At 42.7% G+C, this 12,440-nt stretch overlaps 1 protein-coding gene across 2 annotated transcripts; it reads left to right on the forward strand.

Annotated features, from left to right (window-relative positions):
• The first annotated feature begins 283 nt into the window (after positions 1–283).
• On the forward strand, positions 284–12,363 carry ap2b1 (adaptor related protein complex 2 subunit beta 1). 2 transcript variants are annotated; one of them, XM_058627123.1, is made up of 22 exons: positions 284–438; positions 2,251–2,306; positions 2,403–2,508; positions 2,605–2,740; positions 2,870–3,115; positions 3,332–3,522; positions 3,619–3,840; positions 3,989–4,109; positions 4,404–4,499; positions 4,673–4,788; positions 4,904–5,069; positions 5,265–5,363; positions 5,610–5,869; positions 6,046–6,238; positions 7,096–7,137; positions 7,959–8,111; positions 8,315–8,460; positions 8,564–8,693; positions 8,929–9,013; positions 9,250–9,336; positions 10,143–10,297; positions 10,469–12,363. In XM_058627123.1, the coding sequence occupies exons 2-22, from the start codon at positions 2,270–2,272 to the stop codon at positions 10,541–10,543; spliced, it is 2,862 nt and encodes a 953-aa protein (XP_058483106.1). In that variant the 5' UTR covers positions 284–438; positions 2,251–2,269; the 3' UTR covers positions 10,544–12,363. The 2 variants fall into 2 exon arrangements, with proteins under 2 accessions (XP_058483106.1, XP_058483107.1); XM_058627124.1 differs by lacking the exon at positions 7,096–7,137.
• Positions 12,364–12,440: the final 77 nt, after the last annotated feature.

The raw sequence follows: 12,440 nt of genomic DNA on the forward strand, positions 1-12,440 counted from the left end.
ACGACCTCATAAAAACCCTTCATCTTGTGGTGCATTCAAATATGTGGGAAATTAGGTTGACATACCGACATGTCAACGATCTTCTGTCGGTCATAAGTGGTGTCACTCGCCTTGGCGTCTTTCTGTCGTTGCTCAGACATTCGTACCGCGTGATATTTATTATTCCCAGGTTCGGGTCATGTAAAATGTCGGACATGATTTCGATATGAAACGTTTGGATTTTTAGAATTGTGTCGTGATCACACACGTCCCAGGAATGCTATCAACAGCCATCGCTGAGGCTCAACTCAACAGAGAAGTTGTCTAGTTTCCGGTGGCCGTGAACGCACCATCACAATCCAGATTCTCCATCTTCCTCCAACTAGGAAAAGGGACCAACCTGCGTTTTTTTACGCCCACTGCAATTAAATACTTTTCGGCTTCAATACCACCAATCGGGTATGTGAAATATTTTTTTATAATCTACAGTTTCTATCACTGCATTTCCATGTTTTGGTGTGAATTTCATGTCAGCCAGTTTGCTATGATCATCACCGAGCTCCTGTCAGCGGCAGTGAAAACTGGGCCGCTGCTCACTTTTCTGTTTTCATGATAAAATTGATCCTGTAACGTTACCAATCGAATCAGGTGAAGAGGAACAAACAGACCGAGCTGGTCCTGGCGGTCGCACGGTCATCAGTGTGTGTGCTTTGTGTTTATTAGACAGCTAGGATTGTTAGTCTTGGGGCGGCTTTAGCGGCAAATGTTTAACTTATGCCTTTAGCTTGAAGCAAGCTAGCTATCGTAATCAACATCACACCTCTGTGCCTTCAGTCACTCACAAACAACGTCGTGTTGCAGAGAAGTCAAACGTGTACACAGTAGATGTTACCTCGTAAATGCCACATGCAATTGAGACTCAGTTTAAGGATGGGAATTGAAGCTACAACGTAACGTTAACTCTTTACGTGAAAACCACAGCGGTAGCTCCGTAACGCAAGCAGGCTAACATCTGAACTGAAACACGCCTTTTGTGTTGGACGCTGAATATGTCTGTCTAACACACGACAGCACAAAATACATGGAGCCTGTTGGACTTATGGGAAAACTGTCACATAAAACGATTCATATTCTCTCTGTGTTCAGTGTGGTACGGTTGTCTGTGTTCCGTCAACAGCCATGGTCTCCTATGTCATCATATACTGTAACATATAGAGGTGCCTTCGTTGGAAATAAGGGAACTAGTCTATACAGTATAATAAGAGCCAAAGACCGTTTACTACTTTGCTTTATTTAGGTATGGCTCCCTTTGTACCACAGTGATCCAGCAATGTGTAGTGAAGTATCATCAAAATATCGATAATCGATACGCCAGGGCAAATATCAATCATTTATCTCACAAACTTGAGATAAATGATAAACTTGGATGGAAGTTACCTGGCCAAAGACCAGGGCGTTTACAGCGGGATAATTGTGGAGAAACTTACGTTAAGAGATGTTCAATACATAGACTTTATTCACTTTGTTCTCCATGTTGTGAATTTGACGTTTTGTTTTCTTCAGTTAGACGGATATCGTGATGTATCGCTATATGATTGTCTCACAGAATCTCTGTATCGTGATATTATTGGTATCGTGGACCATGTATCGTGTTGTGAGGTGCCCTGTGATTCCCGGCCCTATCAGACACACAACATTTGGCTTTGTGCATAGATATTTTAGACATGTTCTGCTCCTCAGTGGAAACCTGTCTCACAAAGGCTGTTTGTGAGATTGGTTTGTGTGCTGCAGCATGACTTCCTGGCACTTCATTTACTTAGGACTTGCCAATGATTGTTGACACTGAGGATTTTAAATAATTCACAGAACATGTCAACACTTGACATCTCCGTTCTGCAAGTGTGTGTGTGTATGTGAGCAACCAACCAGGAAAAGCTTTTGTTGGCCTGATATAGAGTTCCATTTCACATTAATCGTACTCACATCTGACTGAGACAGACATTTGGTGAACTGTCAGCTGACAGTGTCCGTGGCTGAGGCTGTATGTTTCACAGAGCACACCTGTGGGCAAGATAGGGTTAGCCCACTATGAATGAGTTTAAATAAAACATCGCTAGGGTACGGTTTATGTTTATGTCTCAGAAGGAGTTGTAAAAATTGTAAAAATTGAGATCTGAAGAATAAGTAAAAAAAAACTTCAATTTTAATTAATACCAAAATACTGGCATTTGGATTATTAAATGATTCAAATTTTGTGTTTCATCACTACAGATATAAAAGGACCACAACCATGACAGACTCCAAATATTTCACAACGAACAAAAAAGGTGAGTAAGGGAGACGGCTATTTAGACTTTCTAGTCATTTTCAGTCTGACTTGTGAAGGATGCATTTAACCGTATGAAAACAAAATCTTCTTTCAGGGGAGATCTTTGAACTCAAGGCAGAGCTGAACAATGAGAAGAAGGAGAAGAGAAAAGAGGCGGTGAAGAAGGTCATAGCTGCCATGACTGTTGGCAAGGATGTCAGGTACATTCAATGTTGTGTTATATTGTAGATATAGTTCCCATTCATTAACCTGATGCTTCATCCTCTAAACTTTAAATATTTTGCTTTTGCTGTCAGTTCTTTGTTTCCAGATGTGGTGAACTGCATGCAGACTGACAACCTGGAGCTGAAGAAGTTGGTTTACCTCTACTTAATGAACTATGCCAAGAGCCAGCCTGACATGGCCATCATGGCCGTCAACAGCTTTGTTAAGGTAAGGCACAAAAGAGCCCCAGTTAGTTTCTAAACTCGGGCCGTGATTATGAATCCCACAGGCAAGGGGAACGTTCAGATGATCCTACATAATGCTGTAGTTGTGACTTGAAACTGCCTTGTTCTCCAGGACTGTGAGGACCCAAACCCTCTCATCAGGGCTCTGGCCGTTCGCACCATGGGCTGCATCCGTGTGGACAAGATCACAGAATACCTGTGTGAGCCTCTGAGAAAATGCCTGAAGGACGAGGACCCGTATGTGAGGAAGACGGCAGCTGTTTGTGTGGCAAAACTCCATGACATCAATGCCCAGATGGTGGAGGACCAGGGTTTCCTGGACTCTTTGAGAGACCTCATTGCTGACTCAAATCCCATGGTTAGTTTCAAGCTGGGTGCAATTTTAATTTGATCTGTGACTAATTTTGTTATTTTTAAGATTAATAATAATTGTAGTCTGCTGAAACTCGATCCTCCGTAGTTGAATTGATTTCTGTCCATCTGCATTACAAAGATGCGTATATATTTGGATTTGTAGGTGTGTTGATTTAGTTATCTTTTACAGTTCTTATCACAGACTGTCTCTGTCTTTTAGGTTGTAGCCAACGCAGTTGCTGCTCTGTCAGAGATCAGTGAGTCTCACCCCAACAGCAACCTGCTGGATCTTAATCCCCAGAATATCAACAAGTTGCTCACTGCCCTTAATGAGTGCACCGAGTGGGGGCAGATCTTTATACTGGACTGTCTGTCCAACTATAATCCCAAGGATGAGCGCGAGGCCCAAAGGTACCATCTTAATCGTCTCAATAAAAAATGAAGTGCTTCTAAATGTTCGTCTGTATTTACTCTCACTATCGCTGTCCCTTGTGTTCTGTTTTGAAGTATCTGTGAGCGTGTAACTCCCCGACTGTCTCACGCCAACTCAGCAGTGGTGCTGTCGGCTGTTAAAGTCCTGATGAAGTTCTTAGAGCTGCTGCCCAAGGACTCTGACTACTACAACACCCTGCTGAAGAAGTTATCTCCACCTCTGGTCACCTTGCTTTCTGGAGAGCCGGAGGTCCAGTATGTGGCTCTGAGGAACATCAACCTCATTGTGCAGAAAAGGTCAGTGATCACAAACACCAGAGAATTAAGTTGCAATGAACTTCATATTGTTGGCATGTTGTATACCATTGAAATACATTATAAACATTTGGATCATCATGGTCCACATTTCCACAGTCTAATGTGTGTAATATGTTGGTGTGTACAGGCCTGAGATCCTGAAGCAGGAAATCAAGGTGTTCTTTGTCAAGTACAACGATCCAATCTATGTGAAACTGGAGAAACTGGACATCATGATCCGCTTGGCCTCTCAAGCCAACATTGCTCAGGTAACACACATGAAACACAATAGGATTCATACCAACAAACAGTCTGTGTAGATACTGTATGTGTGTAGAGGGTATGATGTGCACATGCACGTGATTGCAGAGAGAGAGGGAGACATGTATTGTATTTCAGAATGACCTTAAAGCTCTAAAAATAAAAATATTTGATTTCTGCATGGTACATTTTGTATTGTGTGTGTGTGTGTGTGTGTGATATACAGGGTTCAAGCACTGACAAGTGTGAAGGCTGTTTTATATCAGCTTTAGTAAGTCACTACTGTTTTCTTTCTCTTTAAGGTGCTGGCTGAACTGAAGGAATACGCCACAGAGGTGGATGTCGACTTTGTGCGCAAAGCTGTTCGAGCCATCGGACGCTGTGCTATTAAAGTGGAGGTAAGAAATGCTGTGAAATGTCCTGTTTGCATCCAGTCACATTCATCTTCATTAACAGAAATGTCACTTTTTCAATTCACTTTAAACCTGCTGTATTATATTAATACACTGTCTGCCCTTTCCAGTTTGGTGTTAATTAACCTCTCGTCTGACCTGTTTCTGTTCATCTGCAGCAATCAGCTGAGCGCTGTGTCAGCACTCTGTTAGACCTGATCCAGACCAAGGTCAACTATGTGGTTCAGGAGGCCATTGTCGTCATCAGAGACATCTTTCGCAAGTACCCCAACAAGTGAGTTTCCTACTAAACATCTTACTAACCTTAGTTCAGTCAGCTCGCCACACATTAGAGATGGAAGGTGCTTGTGAAGTTTCCCTCTGACAGCGGCTACACTGGTGCTCTGCAGGTATGAAAGTATCATTGCCACCCTGTGTGAGAACCTGGACTCTCTGGACGAGCCCGACGCTCGTGCTGCCATGATCTGGATCGTTGGCGAGTACGCGGAGAGGATCGATAATGCTGACGAGTTGCTAGAGAGCTTCCTCGAGGGTTTCCATGATGAGAGCACTCAGGTGGGTTCACCACGAAAACACATTTTTGTGTTAGAATGTAAGGGATTGCATTGTTTTCTGTAGATCCCGAAACCATGTTGACTCATGACACCATGAACCAGAGAAGCATAATCTTGGTATTTGTTTCCATAAAGCAAGGACAAAGTGTTCAGTTTGATCAGCATTTACACTGAAAGTGTGTGATTTGATTGACAGGTCCAGCTCACTCTGCTGACTGCTATCGTGAAGCTGTTCCTTAAGAAGCCGTCAGAGACTCAGGAGTTGGTGCAGCAGGTTCTCAGTCTGGCCACTCAGGTTGGTTATTTTACTTCATTTACTTTAAAACATGCAGGTTTATATCAGCTTTATTATTTAATCACTGCTGGATGATGTCTGGTCCTACACAGTCTTGTGAATGCCAGTGTTTGGGTTTTGTAGCATACTAAAGTATTTTCCTTTTTTAATTCATTATAGTTTGTTAATTTGACACATGAGCTTGCACCATGATGATGCTCGTCCATGATTGGTCCACAAGCTAACTTTCTCCCCCCTCGTCTCCAGGACTCTGACAACCCTGACCTGCGTGACAGAGGCTACATTTACTGGCGTCTTTTGTCCACGGACCCTGTGACAGCCAAGGAGGTGGTGTTGTCAGAGAAGCCCCTGATCTCGGAGGAGACGGACCTGATTGAGCCCACCCTGCTGGATGAGCTCATCTGTCACATCGGCTCTCTGGCCTCCGTCTATCACAAACCCCCCAGCGCCTTTGTGGAGGGCAGCCACGGAATCCACAGGAAACACCTTCCTGTCCAGCACAGCAGGTCAGACGCACGCAAGAAAACCTGCATTTATTGTCTTGTTTAATAAAGTGTAACTTAATACAAAGTTTGTTCTCATGGTAGATTAATAAACTGTTGACAACATCAGTGTTACCAATAACTCCAGCCATTGTTGGTGATGGATCATTTCACCCGTCCATTGTTTTCTGCTGTGACAGCATTGATACAGGTGAGAGTCCAGTGAGTGTTGGACCAGCAGCTGCCATGGACCAGCCACACGTGATCCCGAGTCAGGGAGACCTGCTGGGGGACCTGCTCAACCTAGACCTGGGCCCCCCTGTCAATGTGCCCCAGGTTTCCTCCATGCAAATGGGTGCAGTGGATCTTCTGGGAGGAGGACTGGACAGTTTGGTGAGTTGATTTCAAACACACACACACACAAACCATCACTCAGAAATATAATGTAAGATAATGAACCCTCCAAAGGTTTTGTAGGGTTCCAAAAACCTTTTGGAACCCTCCAAAAGGTTTTGGATGCCACAGAAAAAATAGGGTGCTCAGAAAACATGGTGCTTTTTAAAAATGATAAAACCAAACTTGTATATATAGAGTTTTTACAGTCAATACATTCTTTCTCCAGTCGTTTACCTTAAAGTCTTATAGCTCTAAATCTCTTATAGATATCATTTTGTGCAGTGTTGTTTTTTAAAAACTCTACATCAGCATTTTTGTAAAAGTTGTTCCTCATTTATGCAGAAGAAAATGACATGTGCTGAAAAGTTGTTTTCTCTTTACTCGACTCGTATGCTCTGATTCTTATTCCATTACATTTCACTGAGACACAACGATCATGTGAGTAAGCGTGAGGTTAAATCTGTTGTGTATTGTATTATTTAATAAATCTGCCAATCTGGCCTTCTAATATGTCTTAAAGGGTTTTTCAGAATTGTTTTTGTTTTATGATGGAATGTGACATTATTAATATATAAGTAAACCAACGCATCTTCTAACAAACACTACTTTAGCCTTTCTTGTATTTGACCATGTTAATATTCCGTGTTCCACTTCCCTAAGCTGCTGAAATAACTGGACTTCTTCATTTACCGTGGTGCAGACTTTAATATCTAAAATGTCATGTGGATTTGCATTTTCTAGCAGAAAGGGAGTTCTCCTCTTGATGGTTTGCGGTTGCTAAAAGTCTCTGTTTCTGTCTGTGTGTGTGTGTGTGTCTGGTCTTTGTCTTTGGGGTCCTCTCTTATCTCCTGTAGCTGGGGGGAGACCTAGGCGGAGGTGTTGGGGGAAGTCCAGCAGTAAGTCCCGCCCTTGTGTTCGGCAGCGCACCTGTCTGCATGTTGCATGCTTCCTGATTTTAACCTGGCTTTTTGTTGTTTTTGTTTTGCACTCACATAATTGACTTGATCTTGTTCACTTTTTCTCTGCCATGAATGTTTTTGCTAATCTCAGTTCAGACCTGGTGTTAACATCCGTGCTGAGTGATCCATCACATACGGTCAGTTGATGTTTAGACGTTCAGATTCTGCTCTGTATACACCTGTCGCTCACACGACCTCAGTGTTTTAGAGTTTTAAAACGCTGCTTGCTCTCTTTGAAAACCTTAGGGCTGCATTTTAGAATAGACATGGGTGTAGTCAGAGTACAAGTCTAAATGTACTCGATGTTTTTTCGGATCCGTTCACATGTGGAGGTGGTTTGAGGAGGCGTGTGGCCACATTCCTGAGCGTGCATGAACGCGGTCCATCCCCAGGACTCATTAGAGAGCAGCTCAGCTGACGTCTGCTGACCTGCTGTGTTTTTCCACGTCTTAGAGCCCATATGTTAGATGAGATAATATTAAAGCCAGGTGAGAACGTTGGTACTCAACACTCTCCGCTCAGATCACTTGGGACAGATGTTTCTTCCAGGTCTTTACAGGGCAATAATCTCTAAATGGTGGGAAAATGCTCTTTTCCTCATAATCACAGTTCTTCCTTTGGCATGACTTAGGATTTCTCATGTGTTTGTCTCTGTAGATTGTCAAGCCGCTAGTGACACTTATAGTTGAAATGATGGTTATTTAAACGGCTGTTTGTGTGTGTGTGTGTGTGTGTGTGTGTGTGTGTGATCGCCACAGGTGGGCCAGAACTTCATCCCCTCGTCTGTCCCCAGTACGTTTGCTCCGTCACCGACACCAGCACCTCCAGCCGTCAGCAGTGGCCTCAACGACTTGTTTGAGCTCTCCACAGGCATGGCCAGCACCACGGGAAGCCACATTGCTCCAAAGGCAGTGAGTTTGCACAACTTCACTCTCAGCCAGATAAAAATGTATTTAAGCAATTATCAATTCCATCAGTTACCCAGGCGTTGTTGATATTCACGGCAGTAATATACTGAAAATTTAAAGTGCTTAGTCTGAACTGAAACCTTTGTGTTGTCTGTGTGCATGTTACATGTCAACTGAACTAATGCCATGTGTGTGTTTCTGACCAGGTGTGGCTGCCTGCAGTGAAAGCCAAAGGACTGGAGATCTCTGGAACCTTCTCTCGTCGCCAGGGACACATGTACATGGACATGACCTTCACAAACAAGGCCCTACAGCACATGACGGACTTTGCTGTCCAGTTCAACAAGAACAGGTGAGTCACGGACTGACCTGGTTATACAGACAGTACAGTTTATACACCAAAAGCTTTATTATTGAGTTCAGTGATTGATGTGTTTGTGTTTTCTTTTGTGTAGCTTCGGTGTCATCCCCACCAGCCCTCTGGCCGTCCACACTCCGCTGATGCCCAACCAGAGTATTGAGATTTCTCTGCCTCTCAACACCATTGGACCAGTCATGAAGATGGATCCACTCAATAACCTGCAGGTAAAGAAGGACTCACTCACCCACAGCAAGAAATACATTGAAAAATATGCCTTCTTCCTCCAAATACACTCAACTCAACTATTTAATGTGAATTTCAAAACATATATGTATATAGAGTTGGTAGCACGACGCCTCTTAGAAGAGACGAGACGTGAACGTGTTTTGGATTCCGTTGACCTGGATGAATGAGAATCTAATGTGAAACTCAAGTTCTTCTTTGCTTACTCATAAACAGGTGGCTGTGAAGAACAGCATAGATGTCTTCTACTTCAGCGTGCTCATCCCACTCAATGTATTCTTTGTTGAGGATGGAAAAATGGGTGAGTTTGGGCTGTTTATCGCCACCGTATAAAAGACCATGAAACCCTGAATGCAAATTTGAATTTCTACCAAATTTTTAATGTTCTGAATGTCTTGAATTGCTGAAAAGTTTTACTTTTCTCTTGACTTTTAAAACCACAGCTCTTAAACACTCACATGCACGTGTCTACATTCATCACAAACATCTATCAAACATCCAATAATGTGCAGGGTTCTTCACTGTGTTCTTCTTCAGAGCGACAGGTGTTCCTGGCCACCTGGAAAGATATTCCCAATGAGAACGAGCTGCAGTATCAGATAAAGGAGTGTCACCTGAATGCAGGTAAACAGAAAACAAACATGTACTGCGTGTGTTCCCTCTGCAGCATATACTGTATATACAGTAACACCATACTTGTTTCCTGTGACCATGACAACTCAAGAGCAGTATATTGTGGAAAAGTGATTCTTACACCACAGGTACTGCATGTTGAGTAGATGAACGGGTTCATTGTGGTGCATGCTGCTGCTGCACACACACACACACACACACCAGTGTGAGTGCTGGAAACATAACTGTCTAATGTAAAACATGGCGTAGATTAACAGATGTTTCCTGCTGAACATATATTAATGAGAGCACGCACAGGCACATGCTTATCCAGGACTTCAGCTCACGTCTCACATACTTAAATGGCATCATTATAAATGACCTCTGGACAAAGCGTCTCCAAAGACCTCACACGTGTCTTTTTCTCTTGTTCTTTTCTCCACACTCACGCCTTTCTTGGGACGCTTCAACATTTCCTCTTGTCTCTACCTGAAGGAAACCTTCAGCATCTTTCTCTTTATGAGCTGCCCATATTTTCTCCATTATGATGCGGCAGTGGGACACTCTCATGGTGGCTCTTCTTGTCAGGGCTTTTGCAGTACACCTGGTCCAGGTCCAGGTCTCGCCTTAGAACCAGCTGACCTTCAGTTCCCCTGATAAACCCCTTTTTGCCAGTCACACAGTCTGACGTAGCTCTCGTAGGCAGTAGTGGTAGAAACTCTTGTGTTTGTGTTTCTCTTTACTCCGTAGTTGTTGGAACGTAGCGCCACATGAGCCGTGGTCATGATGTGAAGTAACTGTGATTGTGTGCGTTGCAGACACGGTGTCAGGGAAGTTGCAGAATAACAACATCTACACCATTGCGAAGAGGAACGTGGAAGGCCAGGACATGCTGTACCAGTCCCTCAAGTTAACCAACGGCATCTGGATCCTGGCAGAGCTCCGCATTCAGCCTGGCAACCCCAACTACACGGTAGTGCCATGCTTTACACTCGTCCAGTGTCCAATTTATGATTTACAAATGGTTATGGTGACATTAAGAAGGTTTTTACGCTCTCTAAAGGCCAGAGAGGCAGTATTTGTTCCATTCAGACCTGCGTAAACATTAACTCTGTTCTCTTCTCTCTTTCTTTCTTTTTTACAGCTGTCTCTCAAGTGCCGGGCACCTGAGGTTTCTCAGTACGTGTACCAGATGTACGACTCTGTGCTGAAGAATTGAGCCGCTCTCAGGCGTAACCACTCCGCTGCATCCTGACAGTTGAAAGCGCAGTGTTTTATCATTTTTACGGCACCCAACGCTAACTGCCTAAACAAGGGAATTCAAACGGTTAACGACAGAGACTGAGTCCATTTGGAAGATTTGAAAGCGTCGGGAGAAAGAAAGAAAGAAAGAAAGAGAGAAAGAAAGATTTCAGCCAGATTTAACGTCTGTTAACTGTTCTGTGCAATTCACCGGGGCTCGCTGCGGTTTCCTTTATTTTGGCAGTTGGAAGCATTATTAACTCCTCTCATTCAGATGAAAATGTGAGTACCATTCCATCCTTAACTTAGTGTTTTAATGTTGTAAAGATGTGACTGATGGTGAAAACTTTTCTGTGTACAAAAAACAAATCTCCCATTTAGAAAAAGAAATGGTTATGGCTTCTTTTATATTTGAAAACTGGCTTTTTTCCACTCCCACTCCCGTCATTGCCAGTGCTGTTAGTTACCAGCAGGTTAAACTCTCACTGTTCTTCTGCACACGTGCTCATATCTCTTATGCATCACACTGAGCAGCATGTGATTATTATTACTATTTTTTTCCCTGTCATGAGATCGACGCAGGTTTCTTGTGTGTGATGAGATTTAAAAAAAAAAAGTGAATTTCCGACAAGTTGAAAAAAGAAAATGCAGACCAGAGATTATGTAAAAGCACTCAGATCTGTTGGTAATGTGACTTTACTGTTTCCTCCACCTGTGAAACAGTATTTGAATGTCTTTCATTCGTCTTGTAGAGGGAACTGCTCTAACACAAATGTGTCTGTGTGATTATAAAGTTGTTTCAAATATAGAAATACATTCATTGGTGTGAGTATTTCCACCACCATCCTGCTCAGAAGTGAGAGTAGCATCCAGTACGTTTATTTTCAACTCACTCGTTCACCTGGAACCACGTCAGCTCCCGATCACACGTTCACACTCCAGTGCCACTCCAGTTTTAAGATTGACTGTGTGCTAATTTCTTGTAGTTTGTGTTTACTGCGACCACAAAGTTGTACACGCCTCCATTCATCCTTCTATTTATTGTGCATCTACCTCTGTGTTCATGTTGCAGTGGTTTCATTCCTTGTTTTTCCACGTTTTCTTTTAATGCCAATGTTGTGTTTCTGTAGTAAAAACCAGACCGAACCTGAAGCGAAGCAGCCAAACTCTCGTCTCACAGACGTGACACAGCATTCCTGCAAAGCATTCCTGTAGATGTTTTAACACCTGTAGCGTCCATATGATTTTTAATATTGCCATTGTGTATGATATAGAACGTTAGAGTGCAGACAGACGATGACATAGTTCCCCTGGTACAATGTAGTCGAGTAAAGTAAAAGGTTGTAGTTGATGTAGCGGATAAATTTAATGTTTCGGTATAAGATGAAAATCAAATGAAGCCTTGCCTCCATTTACTCCATAGAAAAAGGCTTTTATTCTGAAAGTTAGTTGTGCTTGTGGCACTATTTTCATACACGACAATGTAAAAATATGTTTGTGTGCATGCATGAGCTCACTGTTTATTTTATCCCTTTTCATAAAAGGCTGTGTTTTCCTTCCATTTAATAACTAATAATCTCCTGACTTCACGTCTCTATTGTCATAACTTGTTTGTTTTTTAGCGTTTTCACAAATAGAAGAAGAATCAAAGTAGTTTCTAGCCACACAGAATGTTTGGAGAGAGCTGTCGCAGAATCTTAGTAAATGGAACATTTCTCGCCACGTTGCTGTAAACCCATTGTAAATGATTATTGTCACAGTATCACATCTTATGTCAATAAACTGTCAAAATCACAAGACGTCATTTGATTCCTTGTGTGTGTGTGTGTGTGTGTGCACAAGACGTCATTTGATTCCTTGTGTGTGTGTGTGTG

The sequence above is a fragment of the Solea solea genome, chromosome 4 (assembly GCF_958295425.1).
Source record: "Solea solea chromosome 4, fSolSol10.1, whole genome shotgun sequence".
Lineage (NCBI taxonomy): Eukaryota > Metazoa > Chordata > Actinopteri > Pleuronectiformes > Soleidae > Solea > Solea solea.

Bases quoted from the DNA above. Each gene is read 5' to 3' on its own strand.
- ap2b1 (XM_058627123.1), top strand. From the start codon at position 2,270: ATGACAGACTCCAAATATTTCACAACGAACAAAAAAG. The intron at 3,523-3,618 runs GTACCATCTTAA...TCTGTTTTGAAG, and splicing joins GATGAGCGCGAGGCCCAAAG to TATCTGTGAGCGTGTAACTC. The intron at 10,298-10,468 runs GTAGTGCCATGC...TCTTTTTTACAG, and splicing joins CTGGCAACCCCAACTACACG to CTGTCTCTCAAGTGCCGGGC.